Genomic DNA, 19,454 nt, shown 5'->3' with positions numbered 1-19,454 from the left:
TGGCTTCATTCGTATAAATGCTGATCTGGCAATCTCTATTCGCATTGATCAAAGTTCCCAAGTACTGATATTTTTCTACTTGTTCTATTACGTTACCATTGATTGTCAATAGGTGATGCATATTTTGTGGTCATTTTGTAATTAGCATGTACTTCCTTTTTTAGCGTTTATAGTAATTCCCATCTCAGCACTATTCATACTTAAGCTTTCGATAAGATGTAGATCTTCTATACTCTTTGCTATGATCACAGTGTCGTCTGCATATCGTAAGTTGTTAATTAATTTTCCGTTAACGGTAACTCCAGCTTTGATATTATTGAGCGTGTTTTGGAAAATTTCTTCGGAATATAAGTTAAACAAACGTGGCGATAAAACACATCCCTGTCTAACTCCTCTACAGATCTTCATTTCTTCTGAGTTGCCCATCAATTTGAACTATGGCACTTTGGTTCCAATATAATGTTTGCACTATATTTATGATTTTACTGTCAATGCGCTTGTTCACAAGTATTGATATTTAGTTTTTCATGTCTTACTTTATCGAAAGCTTTTTCGTAGTCAACAAGGCACAAGGTGTAGATCAACGTTTACATCCCGACATCGCTGAATCAATATGTTGATGGCAAATAGTCCTTCTCGAGTACCTACCCATTCCATTTGGGAACCCGAACTGCGTCTCGCTAATATCCTCCTCTAGCCTTTCGTATAATCTCTTATGCATTACTTTCAGCAGTACTTTTAAGTATGACTCATGAGAGTGAGTGTTCAATAATCAGAGCACTCTTTTGCTGCTTGTTTTTTATTGATAGATTCCACTCTTGTGGTATTATTCCCGTATCGTACACCGTGTTGAATAAATCTGCCAATACTTCCAAGTTATCCTCTTCCACTAGTTTTAACAGTTCTACTGGTATTTTATCTAATCCATCTGCCTTATTGTCTTTAAGAGTTTTTGATAGCATATTTGATTTCATCTATCGTGATCTTCTGTCTCTCTAAAGGATTTAGTTATTGTATTTTCTGAATTTCACCTCTTTCATCTTGGAAAAGTTCTCTAACGTAATCCTCCCATCGTCTTAATTTCTCTGGTAAATATGTTAGTAGTACTCCTTTTTCGTCTTCTGTGTCCTTGCTGTCTATTTCGACCCATTCCAGTCACTTCTCTTATTTTTTTGTCCATATTTCTCATATAATACTTTATTTCTAGTTCTTCTATCTCTTTACATTGTTTCATCAAATAGATTTCCTTAGCTGTTTTGATTTTTTCGTTAACTATTCGTTTTATTTCTTTATACTTCTGTAGATCTTTCCCTTTATATTTCCTTCTTTCTTCCATCTGTAATAGTATTTCTTCTGCCATCCACTGTTTTTTAGCCTCTGACCTATGTTGTATCAAACTTTCTTGAGCTGGCTTCAGTAACGTGATTTTTATACTATACCACTTTTTATTTACATCCATATTTGTTTGTTGTCAGTTAGTGTTTTTTGAATATTAACATTAACATTATTTTTTAATTCGTTTTTATTTCTTCGTTTTTTAGCATTCTTACATTAATTTTTGGTTGTTGTTTTCCGAGTTCAATTCTTTTTAATTTTATTTTCACGTCAGCAACTAACGATTTGTGGTCTGAGTTAACATCTGCATCAGGATAAGTTTTAACTGAGGTTATAGAGTTTTTATGTCTGCTATTTACGAGTATTATCTGGTTTCTGACAATGTGGTTTTCTGTATGTTAAGGAGACATCTATGTATATAGTCCTCTTAGGAAGCTGAAACCAAGTATTGGTATATTGGTAATTACCATATTCTTTTCTTGGCAGAAATCTATGAGCATTTCTCCTCTCTCGTTTCTAATTCCTAATCCGAACTGTCCAACTACATTTTCAACTGTACCTACTCCAATTTTTGCATTAAAGTTTCCTAAAATGTAAGTAATATCTCTAGATTTTGTTAACTTGATTGTATTGTGCAATTCTGAATAAAACTTTTAGATCTCATCTTCGGTCTTATCAGCTGTGGGAGCATAGACTTGGATCATATGAATATTACAGATCCGTGTTTGAATTTTTAGCATTACTAATAGTGTTGCTTATGATGAAAGCTCTCTCCATTTTCTGACCATTGTACATCGCTAACCCCAAGTATATCTATATTTAGCCTCCCTTTCTCTTTAATAACAGAATGTGACTTTCCAGTCTGATACATACTTCTTACATTCCAGGTAGCTATTTTTATCTGAGAGGGTTGAGTATTTTTTTTTGGTTTTTTGTGCAAGGGTTTCGCATGTTGACGACCGAGGATTGTCCACCCTTGTCGGATTTTGGTCTCCGATTACCATAATCAATAATGTCTCTTGCGCAAATAGTGCTAGCCATTATAATTTATACTAGAGATGTCATCAGGGACCTTTAATGCAGTGGTTTCTCGTTGCCTTCTGCATTCTGATGCCGTTGACCACTTTCTTGGTTCTTCCGCCTTCGAGACCAATTTTTCAGTCTCAGGACAACAGAGTGTCCTTCCGCTTACTAGCTCATCCGCCCCAAGTCGTTGGCCAGTAAATGGTGGATTGCTTATCCCGGCAAACACTCGGACGTCAGAGCCTCGTTAGTTATCTAGCAGGATGTACCAGAAGACCATGATCTGATCATCATACGAGCAGGTAAGGTTGACATTTGAATAAGAGTGGCTATATGTTGCGTTTCACTATCCCATTACATCCCCATTAATAGTAATTCGTTTTTGACAAATATTTTATTTCGTTTCTTTATTTTTTAAATAAAATTCGCTGATCATGACGTACATGTTTTTTATATAAAATTATAGCTTATTATTTTTCTTCAGCTGAATTTATAGTTTGACGGACTGTAGACGTAGACGCACTGTAGACGTAACAAACGGACTGTAAATATTATGTCAATTTATAAATCGACGGTGTGGAATTTTCCCGCATGAGTAGAAACAGTGGCTAGAGTTGGTGACCATGATACTATCAAAGAATATAGACGCATATGCATCTATATTCTTTATTACTATGATATCCTTTTATATATTATTAATATTTTATAAAGTATTAACTTACCGTCCATTGTAACAAATAATCAACAAAATTCGAATATGCTGATTTACGTTGACAACTTTACAAAATGGAGGACGGGCTACTTTGGTTACCAGCACAAAATTCTTCCTTTTAATTGGCCAGACGCAAGTAACGCACTGTAAAATATGAAAGTTGGCCAACTCTTCCGTTCCAGTCCGTCTCACTTACGTTCCGTCATACGTTTACGTTCATTTATAAATAAGAGTACACAAAATTCTATGTGGATCTTTTTCCAGTGCGTCTACGTTTACAGTCCATCAAACTATAAATCCAGCTTTAGTATGTTGATATAAGGTTGAATGAGAAAAAAATGTCGAAAATTAGGGTTGAAAGCTGTTAAGAACGCGAGGTATCAAAGATAAAGTTAAACAGAGTTAGGGCGCAACGGCACTGGCACAGAATAATAAACAATCAGAATGCCCACTCTGCTTGCCAAGATAAGTACGCGCAGACGGAATCAGTCATGTTTTAAACGGAACCAGTGCTGTTCAGTGAAATTTTATCTGATGTGCATAGAAAAATTAACCCGGTTTAATTTATTTACGGCAACCATAGACATAAATGCACTATTTTATTCGTACTTTTAGTTGAAGAATAGATTAAATTATTTCAAATTTACTAAATTATTAATCTTTAAAAATTTAAATTACAGTTCTGTCGTAGCTTGTCACAAATTTCTCAATTCAAGTCCATGTTTCCGTTTAAAATATGGCGATCGCGTGCTGACAAATTTCAAAGGCGGCATCTGAGAGTGGGCATTCTGATTGTTATTTATTCTGTGGCACTGGTTTGACAAGTGATAATATGTATATTATTATATATCTCTCAGCGAATGCTTAAAAAACTCACACAACTGGCACTTCAAACCAGTAGCGTTGCGTGCTAGCTGTCTTTTATTTTATCTTTGATACCTCGCGTTTTTAACAATTGGCAACAAAATTTTTTTTAAATTTTGTCTCAGCAAACCTAGCTTTAATGCCATATAAAATACATACATATACGTCATGAGCAACGTATGTTATTTAAAACGAAATAAAATTTTTCTCAAACATTAATTACTATTATTCTCTTCATTTGTAATATGTATATGTAAAAATGTGATTTTGTTGAACTACGTTATGAACGTAGTGATCCTTCACTGGGATCTTAGGCTAACAGTAAGACAACCAATGTAGAGTTTTGCTTCGCCAATCTACATCAGGAGGGCTATTGCATCACATATGTCGCTACCATTGTTATTTTTGCAATATGGCGTATATTGTCAATATGTTTAATTAAAACGTGTAAAACCAATATTCAGAGGAATATATTGCTGAAACTATAAGCAGTTATTGAGTGATCTGAGCTGAACATTGGCGCATTAGATGTTGTGTACCACAAATGAGTAGTGTCATTTTAAAATAGTATACATTAAATTTTTTTAAATTTCAATGTTTTACTTAAGTAACTTAAAATCAAGATAATTAAATTTAATTAAAATCTTTTTTAGTAACTTGCCATGCAAGATAAAAGATGGTCATACAATTTGATCACTTAATCTCTGATCTTATGTAATTAGGTACGTGAATAAAATGACACCGTTTTGTTGCGGATGCCTAGAAGACTGAATGTTCCACACAAAATGGACAACGCTGCTGCTGTATAGATGTCCAATGCTGTTAGTGCTGTCATTGATGGAATATGTTCATTAAGACAAGCTGCACAACAATTTGATGTCAAATTTCAAACCCTTCAGAGATATGTGCAGAAGAAAAGAAATAATCCTGAACATTTACCAATCACTATGCAACCAAATTATTCGGTGAAAAAATTTTTACAGATGAACAGGAAAATATTCTGTGTTAAAACCTGCAGCAATACGGCTTATGACCAAACCTAACTAGCTGAAGTAAACGTACAAAAATCATGGATAGAACGTAGAATGGCCGGTATCGACTGGCTTCGTGCATTTATGAAAAGAAAAAGTTGAGCATACGACAACCTGAGTCATGTGGCTTGGCACGCTTAGCTTTTTTCATCCGACACAATGCTCAGATGTTTTTGATAATCTTCAAAACATTATATTTTAGTTGATCCCACGACCCCAAAAAAGTTGTAACTGAAAAAGGCATTAGATGAGTAAATCTCTGCACTAGTGGTGAACATGGTATATTAGTTACCACTTGCTGTATAATATCCACCCTTGACCCATACTGTCCATGGACTCTGATCGTTCTTTCCCGTGGCCCTTCATATGTTAAAACTGCATCGTTATTATTTGGAGCCGCAGTACCAAATACAGCTGTGTCGTTATGTTAATCTATCAATACTGACATTTATTTTGTTAATAACAAATTATTATTGATATTCTTCGAATGCCGGCAATTCATGTCTAGAAATATACGAGATTACATAACAGTGGATAATATACACTGGTTGCTAATTTTAATAATAAAATATTATTTTTATTAATATACTTTAACACGAATCAAAACAATAAAAATAATTTTTAAGTAGTTTTTTATTGACACATTTATAAATTGCTTATTCTATATAAAAACAGATTGGAATCCATAAAAACATTTTTGATCTTTATAATAAAAGACACCCTAAACTTAAATTATAGTTAAACAATAATAAAAACCTAAAAATATGAACTTTTTACTAAGCAATTTTCTGTATTGCTGTTTCTTAAAATTCCGATTTAAGACAAAACTTTTGATTTCCCGTGTTAAAAATTACACAACTTTTGTACTGCAAATGCTAATGTTAAGGAAAAAATATGCAACAGCACCAAATTGGTTTAATTTTCAGTTACAAATCTTGGCCGTACATCGAGAACTAATAGTCTCTGATACGTAAGAAACATTTCTACGCAGAAATTTCGAAATTTTTGTTCTTTGAAAAAACCCTAAACCAAAAGAACGCTCAAATATAATGAGGTTAAGTTCATATTTATAAGATATTTATTATTTAATTATTTTAGTCTAAACCATACAATTTTAACGTCCTGTCCATGGAAGTCGAGGCAATAAATCTGGCATGTTTACCGAATCGAACTCCGGTAGCAGTAGCAGTGTGATCGTTAAATACTTTCAGCTCTTGCCATTGTTTGCATAGGTACACTCTGAAAGAGAAATGAGTTAGTGTAATATGAAAATATATGTTAAAAATTTAAAAAGAATTAATTTAAAATTAATATAATCAACAATAATATAATAGTTTCTCTCCCAGATGAAATTCCCAACGAGCGGATTAAAAACGGTGGGGAAAAATGATTAACAAGCATCTACAACCTAATAGTTAGAATATGGGAAGCAGAAGAAATGTCCGAGGATTGTAAAGAAGGCAGAATTATACCAATATTTAAGAAATGAGAATTAACAGACTGTAACAACCATAGAGGAATATCTCTACTGAGTACAATACAAAAAACTGCCCTCATTAAACAAAAACTCACACTATTCACCGAAACAGGGGACTACCAGCAAGGATCCAGGGAAGGCAGATCTACTATAGATGCGATCCACATAATTACACAAACAATCGAGAAATGCCACGAACACAACATAGAACTCCACACCCTCTTCGTAGACTTTTACAAGCTTTTGACTGTATTGGAAGAAATAAATTATTTAATGACATGAAAAATCAAAATGTACCGGCAAAGCTAATCAAATTAACAAAAATGACTATGGAGGGATCTCAAGCTAAAATAACAACAGAAGAAGCACACAAACACACTTGCAATAGGGACAGTACGACAAGGCAATTCTCTGTCAACTGTACTATTCAACATAGCAGTAGAAGGAACAGTCAAGGCCAGTGGAACTAAAGGAACTATAGCCCACTCCTCGGTACAAATAGCAGCATACGCATATGCAGATGCAGGTGTGTTTATGGGGTTGTTGGTATGTTATTGGTTGTGTGTTGTTGGCTTTTTCTCTAGGTGTTTATATGTTTGTGATTGATTGGCGGATAAGAAAGGGCAGTTGCCAAATAAAAAGTACATATGTATTTACCAAAACAATTATCAGATACGCTATTTTAATTATCGATTTTAACAAAGATAACTATTGAAGTTAAAAATTTGTCAGAACTTGTAAATAGCTTATTTGAGGTCACGCTTTTTAAGATTTTATTTTCTTATGTATTAAATGTTATCTAAATAAAATAACCTGTCTGTTTAATTATATATACATTAATTTGTTTGTTATTGTATAACAGATTACAATAAAACTAAAATGGAGCAGTACCATTAACCACTAACACGTTTGAAAAAACAGGTAATAAGTTTATCAAGCAAACTTATTGTAAATCTAGTACAATCTAGAACAAATCTAGAACGATTTCAAGAGTTTCGTGTCGACGTTCGAAGACAATTGTCCGGAGATAGTGAGGAACTCCAACAGGAAAGTGGACTGGTGGAATGACAACCTTGCACATCAAAAGACAGAAATTAGATGAAAATTTAATTTCGCCAAAAGATCAGGTGAGTGGGACGAGTATAGCATCTGACTGAATATAATAAGGGACTGAAAAGGGCAAAAAGATGGGACGAATCGTGGACATAGAACAGACTGCAGAAATGTCAAGTAATATAAATGAAATAAGTGATACCAAATTGATGATTTCTGACCATATGGTACCCAAATACAAACATAAAGTACGTTTCCAAGTGGACATCTACGCACAAATGAGGAGAGGAAATACATAACCTGGGCTACAGCGTTATATCTGGTACACATATGTATCTAAAACTGCAGAAGGGCCGGGTGCAGGAATATTCAGTAGTGGTGGAAATTTAAACATTTCTGTTCCACACTAGGAGAATAAACTTTTGTATTACAGGCAGATATGTATGCAATCTTGCACCGTGCAAGAGAAATTAACATGAGGGGTTTTGATCTGAAGCGGGACCATGTATGCACAGATAACCAAGCGGCGATGGGGTCTCTTAGAAGCTCTAAGGTATACTCTAGGCTAGTGTGGGAATACCGAAAAAGACTTGACACACTGGCGGAACATAACAGTGAACTATTGGTATAGGTGTCAGTTCACCGGGGAATATACAGCAATGAAAGATCTGATAAACTCGCCAGAAGAGCATTAGTTACAAAATACTTCTGCATTTTGTAAAAAAGTGACACCTGCATACAATGGGACTTCAATCGGTTTCACGAAGACTTAAGCTGCAGACTTTATAGCACAGGATCTAAAATAGTCCATAGACTCCAAAAATATATGGTAAGCATCCTCTAGACCTGTACAAGCTGGTACAGGGTTCCAGAATTCTGGAACGGGTATCATGAATGAATGGAACATGTACAATAAGCCAACTAGTTGCAGTACGATCGGTTTATGAGACGGCTTAAAAAAACTGATAGACATTAAGTGTATTGTTATATAAAATGTAATTCAATGAGTAACGGTCGAATCTCTCAGTCATGTAATGTCAGTGGTTTGCTAATAAAATCGGATTAATCCGAGCTTAGTAATTGCAGATTGTAATTGAAATAGTATAATTGTAATTGAAATATGATAAGAAGGGAAATGGACGTAAATTAGGTATTGTTTTAATTTACGAGTAGATTTCAAAGTTTGTTTATGTTGTTTCAGTGGGTGTCGAAGCTTCTATTTCAAAAAAGTGAATTCCATACAACAAACATTTTAAAATCCTTAAACGCAGTGGTATACTGATGTTTCTATCAAGAACTGCCTTTTTAATATGTTGAAAAGAACATATTCTTTTGTTTCCTCGTCCTGATTTCCTGCGTGTTGACACATTTTTTATTGAGCATTGTTCCCAGATATTCTTAGGACCGTATCTGTTCTACTAGCCCATTGTTTACTACTAAGTTTTCTAAAATCGTCGGTTTTTTGCTTATACACAAACATTTTGCTTTATTTATATTCAGTTTAACTCCTGTGATTCTTATACTTTAACTTTGTAAATAGATTCTAGAGATTCTTCATACAAAATGCGATCAATACAGCATCATCAACATGTATCAAATTGTTTACTTTTATTTTGTTTTCTACTTTAGTTTATTTGTGATGAGCCATTTAAACAATTTTATGTCAAATTTTCCAACTTTATAAGTTGGATTCAATTGGTCCTCATTCCGTCCTTACCGATATTCTTCATGTCAATGTCAATTATTATTGTCGAATCATGTTCTTAACAACCTAATCTTGTACAATTTTGCCCCTTACTATGTAGTTTTATAACAAGCTTATCCTATATGTGATTTACGAGACAACAAATAAACTTAAGTACTGGTCAGATTCCCCCAACAATTTGGTACTGCATTCTTTTTCTAATGGCGCTATAACCCTTTGTGAGTCTTGACCTTCTTAACAACGTTCTTCTATTCTGCCCTGTCGCATACTTTCCTTCAACACCGTCTGATGTTCAGGATTTTCAGATCTTCCTATAAGATCACTTTTTACGGGTCCTTCCACTTGTCCTACTCCGTTGGGGTTGCCATCTATGGATTACTTTTACAGGTCGATTATCTGGCATTCTTTCTAAATAGCTAAACCAGTTTAGTCGTTGTGACTTTACAAATCTAAAGATATCTGCGCTCTGCATTAATTCACCCATCTCATAGTTCATTTTTATTCCTAACGAACCATCGCTACAATGGGTTAATCCAAATATCTTTCTTAGTATTTTGCACTCAAATATTCTCAATTTATTTTTATCAGTGGTTGAAAGGGTCCACGTTTCACATCCATTTGTGACCACTGGTCTAATTACTGTTTTGTATATTCTAAGCTTAGACTCACGATTCAGTAACTTACTTTTCATTAAGTACTTGTTACCGCTAATAATCCGTGCTTGTATTTCTTGAATGACGTTGTTAGTGTCATTTATTATTGAGCCTAGGTAGGAAAAAGTGGAGGCATATTCGTAGGTATGGTTGTTTACCTTCAGATTCTCATGTCGATTCGACTTTGTGCACTTCATATATCTTGCTTTCCTTTCATTTATATTTAGACCAAATGCAGCGGCTTCCCGTTTTAAATCTATTGCTTTTTCACTGAATACCCTTCTATTGCGGCTTATTATGGCAACACCATCAGTATAAGCGCATATTTGAGTGGATCTTGTATTAATACAACCGTTCATATATAGTTTTCGGATAACAGCTTCCAAAGTTAGATTAAAAAGTGTTGATAAGTCATCACCTTGCCTAACTTAATTTTCAATATCAAATGCCTGTCATATCTTCATCTATTCTGACCAGGGCTTTTGAATCCTCCAAAGTCATTTGTTTAACTAACTTTTTTGGTATTCCTAACATGGATAGTTGTTTTAATATTCTTTGTCTATCTACTCCATCAAACGCATGTTTAAAATCAATAAACAAGTTTAAATTGGTATGTTATATGTAGCACATTTTTCATGTATACCTTTTAACATAGGTATTTTGTCTATAGTTGATCTCTTTGGTCTGAAACCACATTTCTATTCACCAATTATTTCTTCCGAAAATGATTCAAGGCGACTCTGTATAATTCCGGATAATATCTTGTAGGCGACATTTAACACTGTTTTGCCCCTATAACTTTCGCAGATTCGTTTGTCTTCCCCTTGAACATAGGAAATATGATCGCTACTTTCCAATCCTCTGGGATGACTTCTAGTGCCCTTAGTTTATGGATACGTTGTCATAGCACATGTCCACTATTCTTTATCAGTTACGCAGTTATTCCATCTGTGTCAGGCGCTTTGTTATTTTTTTCGCTAGTTTCTTTCAATGTTGGTTCCTCAACATTGAAAGAAACATTATTTCTTCTTCTTGGTTTTGTTCTTTTTCTGGATCTAAGAGCTCTTGAAAATGCTACTTCCCGCATTGTCGTTTGTAATAATTTGCAAAAGATTTGTAAAAACAGAATGTAAAATATACAGTACCTTCTAAATTACTTACTTACCTCCGTTTTAATGTATAAAACAAATAATCTTGAGTTCTCTTAAATGCGCATGATAACATTGTTTTCATTTGTTGAGCGGTTAATGACATTTAAGGTTTCGTTGCGAAATGCGTAGTTTTACATACTTTACAATTACATTCAATTTTGATCTAATAGGGGTGATATTTCAGAAGACATGAGCCATTTGGTATTTCATCAATATCGTCTAGACAGTAATCAAGTATAAATAGCTCGATGGCTGGATTTAAGATGGAGAATAGGGAGAATCATTCTACACCAGGTGACACGTTTGAATTCGACATTTCATACAGATCGTTGGAGATATATGAAAATACCTCCTTTTCTGGCTCGCACATCAGCTGCTAATCCACTTCATGTAAATTGAAACAACAAGTTGATGGTATTGTCCTGCACACGAGTCTACGCACTATCTAAGCGTTCTTGTGGCTTACCTTCTGCGATCAGCACCATGCCTTACAACTGAACGAAAACAGATTCGTCTGGGTAGACAACACCTCAATTGGACAAGTAGAGAACTGTTAGAGAACTGTTAATGATAAGTGTGCCTGCCATATGTTGTCGCTAAGTCTTAGTTTATACCTCGGTACAAGCACAGGTCAATTACGGATTCACATAAAGAGCTTTCAAACAAAAGGGCTTTTTTGGAGCGTTATTACCAATATATCCTTTCAATTGGAAGATGCTGATAAACAACAGAATTATATATATATATATATATATATATATATATATATATATATATATATATATATATATTCCTTAGTTACAGTAAATATTTTTCTTTTGTATCGCAGGAAGAGCAAAACGACCTGAGATTAAAATGTAAACTTAATATTGTTCTGAAGCTATTTTCTTGTGGCTTTTTAATTAATAAACGTATTTTAACCTTTAATTGTGGCTTATTCCCATTTAAATAGTAATTAAAATGTAAACATCTTGATAAATAAGGACAAATTAATTTTAACTGATTAATTCCGAATTAGATTAGATTGAACTATTAATTTACAATTTATGACACCATATATGATTGATTACAATTATCGTTACTTTTTAAGTTTAGTATAGCAGAATTAGTAATGTCGATTTAAAAATATTAAATATTCGATGTAGAAAAACCTCGGCTTTGAGTTTTTTAATTAATTTTTTAACAAAAATTTAGCAAAAGTAGTTTGTACACAAACATATTACCTAACATCTGTTCCAGCTACCGCTAGATATGCACCACTCTGGTCAAAGCAGAGATCTTTGATCTGGTAACCTTCATCTAATTGTAACGTTTTGAAATTTCTTAACTTTCGCAAATCCCACAGTTTTACACAAGCATCATCAGCAGCTGTCGCTAAATAGTAACCATTTTCAGAGAATGATATGGATGAAATTGCCCCAGAATGTCCTGAAAATAGCAAAATAAAACATGTTTTAATAATCAAAAGATTTTGTACAAAATAAAAGAAAACGTCAAACAGCATATCTAAGTGAAATTATTTAATTGTACAAAAGCGTAAGCATGCTGAAGAATTTCATTTATGTAACAATAAAACACTGAAAACTTTGTTTTCAAAACTTCCACAAAATTTATTTTAAACTCTTATCATTACAGCTGTTTCGGCTAATTGCCTTTCTCAAGTGATCTATTTTTGGCATGCGTTTACACTTTATAGTCTCTAATGAAATAGATTGAGGAGGGGGAGAACTGTTTGTGTCAAGTTGGTCATTCAGAATTATATCTGTTTTTTAATTTGTCGATTTCCATAGATTCTAACAAAGATAGCTTAAGGCCTTTATTTTGAATGTGAAGAATTTTAAATTCGTCATTAAAAGAATGATTATGATCTAGAAGGTGAAGTGCGTATGTAGAATCTGTTTTTCTATTATTGAAAGCCCTTTTATGTTCTGCTATTCGTTTATTAAAATTTCTATCAGTTTGACCGATGTAAGTTTTTGGGCAGTCGCCACATCTAAGTGTGTAAGTGTTTTTTATTTTGGCTCTTGCTGTTTTTAATATATTTGCCTAGGTTGTTATTTGTTCTGAAAGCTGGTGTTATTCCTTTCTTTTTATGTGTTTGGCTATTTTTGTTGATATTTTGCCTGTATATGTAATCGAGCAGAAGGTACTGGGTTTTTTCTCTGGTGGTGGAAATACTAATTTCAGGGCTTTCTTGTGTAGTTTTTGATTTAACATTTTATTAACCGTTTGTTTGTTGTATCCATTGTTTACTGCTATTTGCTTAATGATATTTAATTCTCTCTCAAAATTGTATTTTGACATCGGAATTTCTGTTAATCTATGTAACATACTATGATAGGCTGCCAGTTTATGTTGTGTGGGATGGGATGATGAATGGGTAGGTTTATGAAATATGGAGAAGTCATGTTTGTTTTTAAGTCTGATAATTTTTAAATCTAAAAAATTTATGGATTGATTTTGTTCTGTTTCTATTGTAAATTCAATATGACTATGAAGTGAATTAATATACGATAAAAATTGGTCCAGTTGCCTGTTAGTTCCTGTGAAACATACCAGTATGTCGTCTATGTATCTCCACCAATATAAAAACTGTTAGAATATGGGATGTTTTGAAATCTTTGACTCTAGATGATCCATAAAAATATCTGAGAATATTTTCACAAATTGATGATATTTTCATTCTTTTGAGTTTATGAAAGAAATTATGAAATATTAAATAATGAAAAACATATGTAATATTCCCAGTATTATTTTCATTTGGGACAGTTCAAATTTTACAATGGATACACATCATTAAAAAATCTAGGTCTAAAATCTACTTAAAGCAATATATAAAAAGTTTTTTTTTCTTGAACACGTTAATGAAATCAATAGTTCAAATATTATCACATAATCTATTATTACTTTAATTTTACCTGTGAAATTTGCAGCCGTAGTCTGTTCTTTTAAGTCCCAAATTTTGACTTGAGAATCTGCCGTACCAACTCCAAAAATTAAACCATCAGGATGCAACTGTGCTGTTGTTAAAGGTGTATTTGTATTATCTGAAAGTTTAGCTAACAATGTACCAGTTCTGATATCTGAAAACGCCCAATATTGATCTTCTGATGTAGATAGTACATAGTCTCCTGTAGGATGTAATGACAAACCAGTAATAGGACCTTCATGAGGTCGTAAAAGTAAAGTTGTTTGTGATGTTGGTACATTCCAGACACGAATGGTGGCATCTGGAGAAGCTGGAAAATGATTTTGCATGTTAAAAACATATTTACAAAGGCTGTACAACAAAAGTCTAAGTAATGTTCACTGATCCCGATGAATGAGTTGGAGGTTCTAGAAATAAAATCCACAAGGAAAATAATTCCTGCAGCTGGCTGTATACCACGTATCACAAAAAGAGGTTAATCTTTGTATATGGGTATATTTTATATAAAAACCCTTAAAAGGGCTACATTAAAAACACGAACGTTTTCGGAACAACAGTTCCATCATCAGGTTAAAATACAGGTTACCATGCCTGAGCCACCAAAATATTTGGGTAAAAACCCTTTAAAATGTATTATGTTACCAAAGATTGTACATGATGTTGATAATATTATTTGATGTTTAATATTTTAATTAAATTTTACTTCAGGTAACATACACCCATGCTTAAAGTGAGTTCCAGTGTCCGGAGAGTAAACCTCTTCAAACGGACTTCAGCTGGTAACTGTCAGTTACCAGCTGAAATGATCAGCTTACCATTGTAGATCTTGCAAAATATAGTACATGTAATATAAAAAAAATATGACTGGAGAATTTTAAATTCTTATTTTAAATTCTTCGTTATTCAATTCTCAAGATGTGTGCTAAATAAATAGTGACCCTGCTAAAATAAAGTTTGTAATACTTAAAATAGTATTTTAGTAAATTTATTTTAATAAGACATTTATAAAACAAAATAGAATACATACCAGTTAAAACTAAATCTTCATCTGGATGGTAAATAACCTTTGTAACTTTTTTTGTATGTCCTTTTAATATGGCAACTACTTGTTCAGTATCTTTATTAAATACAGTAGCATTCTTGTCATTACCACCTGTCAACACTTTACTTGTGTCTGATAAATGAACATCTAATGCTAATATACCAGGGATACTTGCTGAATGTAATCCCTGCAAAAAAGATATAATTAGAAATACTGTTGAATAGTAGTACAGGTCTCTTAAAAAATGATGGTTCAAAACTTTGAAGATGGTCTATTCATTTTCATAATTGTGAACACTTCACAAAGGGATAAATATCCTTGCTGTGACTAAAACCTGACAAATATTTTTTAAGTAAATTGAGCAAAATGAAGTCTTTTGCATATGCCTATAATAAAAGAAAATACTTAATTCCCTCTCATCAATTTGGTTTTAGAGAAAAATATACAACATAAACAATATAACCAGGTGGATAGAATCTCACACATCATTGAAAAGGCAAAAGAGAAGTTTGTTCTGCTGTCTTCCTAGATATGGCCTAGGCTGTTGATAAAGTTTGGTATGAGAGCCCAAATTGCATCTTAAACTTATTTACTCAGTTGCCAGTATTTAGAAATATTAACACATTCTCTGCTTGAACAGTTTTTAAATAACTTCCTATTTGGTGGAACGAGGTCTTAAAGACCTCGTTACAAAACTTCTTATTTGGCGGATACAAAATTTTTAAAACCTCCATTGACTAAGGCTGTAAAATGTTTATTTTTGAACCATTTTTAATGTTATTGGTACTGTTAAAAATATGTTTATATATATATATGTATATTTTTTAGTACTAGTTTATGCCATAAGCTTTTCATCTGTGGCTAACTACGATCTTGGCATCTGTCAGATTAAAAATAATAACATGAAATAATTCACAAAACATCAACACACTGAAAGAAGGCTCTGACAAGAACCATATAACTCTTTAGATAAAATTTCAGAGTGATCGGAGCAAAATTGATGAAGTTATAGACATTTAGGAGTGAGTGGGGTGAGTCAGCACCCACATAGAAATTCTAATAAGTACAGTGTCAAGTTCTCATAATTATGCACTCGCTGCAGATATCAATTGAATTACTAGGGTAGATAAAGTGGCTGCAGATACAACAAAAAAGGCAGAGTTTGTCAAAAAAGGGAGCAAAAGATGCTCTAAATATTTTAAGAGGAAGCATGTCGCTATATGGGCCTGGAATAGATAATACTGTATGAGTATTAAAAATAAATAAGTTTTTTTTTAAATAAGTTTTCTCAGAATAATTTTTTTCAAGTTTGTGTTTACTCTATCTCAAATACTACTTGATCAATCCTTTTTAAATTTTGCACACTTCTTTTATAGACAGATTACTAGGTCGTAACGTCGAGATATTGTTCATTTTATTGTTATATGTAATTAATTTTACAGCATCAAGTTAATCAAATTTTAACAAAAAAAATTTCAAAAATTCATTTTTTTGCTTCTGAAATTGGAAAAAAACGATAAAATAAACAGTTTTTTGATAAACTAACGAAATCTTTTTGTTTTTTTGTCAATAGATGATCCAGTTATAATTAACGTTGAACACTAGAAAGTAACTTTTTTTTCATCTTGGAAAATTAGCTGTCATTTTCTTGATTTTTAATATTTTTGTACCAAAATTTCATATAATACTCTTGAAATGTTGTACTATACTGTATGTTATAAATAAATTTATATTACACAATTTTTCGAAAAGTCTTAAAAATATGTTTAAACTATTGAAAATAAACCCTACCCCCCCTTAATAATGAACTTATTTAAACTTACAATAAGTGAGGATAATGTTCTGAAGTTTCGTAACTGCTCAGGGGTTGTCAAATCTTCAGGTACAGTTTTTCCCTTCTGCTTACGTTCTAATGTCAATACTGTAGCTTTTTCCTGTAATTTTTCTATGATTTCTTCACTCATACCAGCTTGTTCAGTTGGTTGATTTGCTACACCTGCAGCTTCAGCAGCTACAGCCTAAAAATACACAAAATAAATATCTCAAGGCATTTTAAAGTGTTGTTGATTTTTTCATAATAATAAGTATTTGCTTTAAACATGTTATATCATCACCAAATATTCAATAAAAATTATAATCATTAACAGATACTTTTAATAACTTCTAAAGTTTTAAAATAAAATAATATATTGTTAAACAATGAAGTTTACGTTATTACTTTAATTGAAAAATAACTAACAGGTAGACATTCATGGAAACATTCAGCATTTCGGCCATTTAAATTATAAATAGCACCTGTATATAAGTGCCTTTCCACATGAATCATTTTCATAATCATTCTGATGATTAACTTAGTGCAACATAAAATTATTGAAATATTAACCTTCTACCACTGACGTGTTCAATCTGGAACATAACTACGGATGTGGTGCCATGTGGACCCCATGTAATTTCTATTTGGTATTGCCAACATTTTTTAAAAATATGACAAAATATGTTCAATATAATTTTTTTGATATATTTTACATTAGTGTATGCATTTTTTTTTATAATATTTTGCCAAATTGTTAGTTATTAAACATATTACAAATTACATGTCAAAATGTCCTAAATAATGAAACGGTTTACTAAAAATGTTGTAATTTTTTTATTGTTTAAAATGTTTATAAAATAGTTATGGAAAATTAAAGATCAAATATACGAAATATGAAAAAACAAAATAAACCAAAAAAATAAACCCCCCATATAAAAAACTACAACACCCAAACTTTAGCAATTTTGGAATTCAGATAAAAAGTTACTTTGTACGTTCTTTACAAATATTAGCTCTACAGTTATCACACATTGATATCTTACAAACATCACATAAATTCTTAGTCTTTTTATCATTTTTTCGTGGACAGAGCCCACATCTTTTTCGTTTGTGGTTCATATCGGGATGCACGTTTTCATCAATCATCGGTTTGTTCAGTATTCTACTGATGTTCATTCTCAATTCTCTTGGAAGTCTTTGATTGATAATTCTTCTATTCAAATGTCGTTAAACGAGTTGTTTGGCGAATAGCTTCACAAATACTGCCCGTAGTATGTTATTTGCTACTGGATAGCTTTGGTTTAATATATATGAATTAACTCCTGCGATGTCGATGATGGAATAAAATACCGCCATAGGCCAACGCCTAGTACGTCTACTTGAACTATAATTTGCACATTTTTTTTTTCAAGGGCATCTACGCCCCTTTGGTTTTATTATAAAAGACAAGTCACCACTAGCTCCCTCACTATCATCTTCTACTACCGAATCTGTATCATGCTCAGTTTCAATGTCATTTAAAGAGCCACCTGACTCTTCCATATCGCTATTCTCACTTTCTACCTCGTCATGCCATGCTAACAAGAGTTTCTTCACAGTTTTTATCACCGTAATGTACTGTTTTGGATGAACCTGCCATTTTCGTAAATTTTTCACAAACACTGACGTGGTGCCAAAATGACCCCTTTCGAACTTTAGATAGTGATAAACTAAATAACACACTACTGAAAAACTCATCAATAAGTGAAGCGATCGACGTCACTGTAACTTGAAGGTACCTGCGAGTCACAAACCTATAACAACAAAAATAAAAAATTGGGCGTAATTTGAATTTAGTCGGGGGTCATGTGGGCACCACGTCCGTAGTAGAAGGTTAAATTAGTTATATACATACTGGCTGTGGAACTGTTGTAATTCCAGCTTGAGGTTTAAGTGTAGCAAGGGCTTCTCTTGCAGCTGTGACTTCTTTATTAAGCCTGGCAATTACTCTGCAAGCTGCATCATGTTGGTACAGGGCATGACTTAATTCTTGTCTAGCTGTTTGAAGCTGTTGTCTCTGTGTAAAACTATATAACATAACAGCATCCCATTCATCTTGTAAAAGCTTTAAGGTCGCGGGAATGCTAGTTGCACTAGGTGGTTTGGGTTTAACAACAGGGGGAGCTAAAAGAAATAAAATTAGAATTTCCTTTAAAATCTAATTAAAACATACTTTTGATTTCAATTAAATCATCGATTGTCAGTTCCTTGCCACTAATAGGATCCACGCCATTTTCTTGTACGTATTTTTCGATTATTCTTTTTTCAAATATCGCACCCGACGATGGGGATACCACAGGGTATTCTGGAACTTCATTTGAAACTGAAAACAAATTTTAAGGTTAATTTTTGCCGGCGTCCGATTAATGAAATCAGTTAATTATAAAAAATAAAGTATATTTTATTGCTTAATAAAACTTAAAAAATAATAGTCGAATACAAATAATATAATAAATAAAAAATAAAATACTTACTGGCACAACACAACGCCATTTTATCTACAACAATTCTTTGACAGGGTGTAATTCTTCTTTTTTATTTTTCTGTTGATGAATTTTGCAATCAAAATACCTTGGTTTAATATCTCCGACTATCACAGACCAAATATTTAAAATGCGTTGTTGGTA

At 32.7% G+C, this 19,454-nt stretch overlaps 1 protein-coding gene across 1 annotated transcript; it reads right to left on the bottom strand.

The window, feature by feature from the left end:
• Positions 1–5,586: 5,586 nt before the first annotated feature.
• Prp19 (pre-mRNA processing factor 19) lies at positions 5,587–19,416 on the bottom strand. Its single transcript, XM_072523073.1, has 8 exons — positions 19,302–19,416; positions 19,001–19,150; positions 18,683–18,951; positions 16,799–16,993; positions 14,961–15,162; positions 13,923–14,243; positions 12,228–12,432; positions 5,587–6,204 (listed from the first exon to the last, which is right to left on the bottom strand). The coding sequence occupies exons 1-8, from the start codon at positions 19,318–19,320 to the stop codon at positions 6,060–6,062; spliced, it is 1,506 nt and encodes a 501-aa protein (XP_072379174.1). The 5' UTR covers positions 19,321–19,416; the 3' UTR covers positions 5,587–6,059.
• Positions 19,417–19,454: the final 38 nt, after the last annotated feature.

This window comes from Diabrotica undecimpunctata, chromosome 2 (assembly GCF_040954645.1).
Source record: "Diabrotica undecimpunctata isolate CICGRU chromosome 2, icDiaUnde3, whole genome shotgun sequence".
Taxonomy (NCBI): Eukaryota; Metazoa; Arthropoda; class Insecta; order Coleoptera; family Chrysomelidae; genus Diabrotica; species Diabrotica undecimpunctata.
Note: the sequence above shows the minus strand (reverse complement) of the source record. Positions and strands in the feature narration are given on the sequence as shown.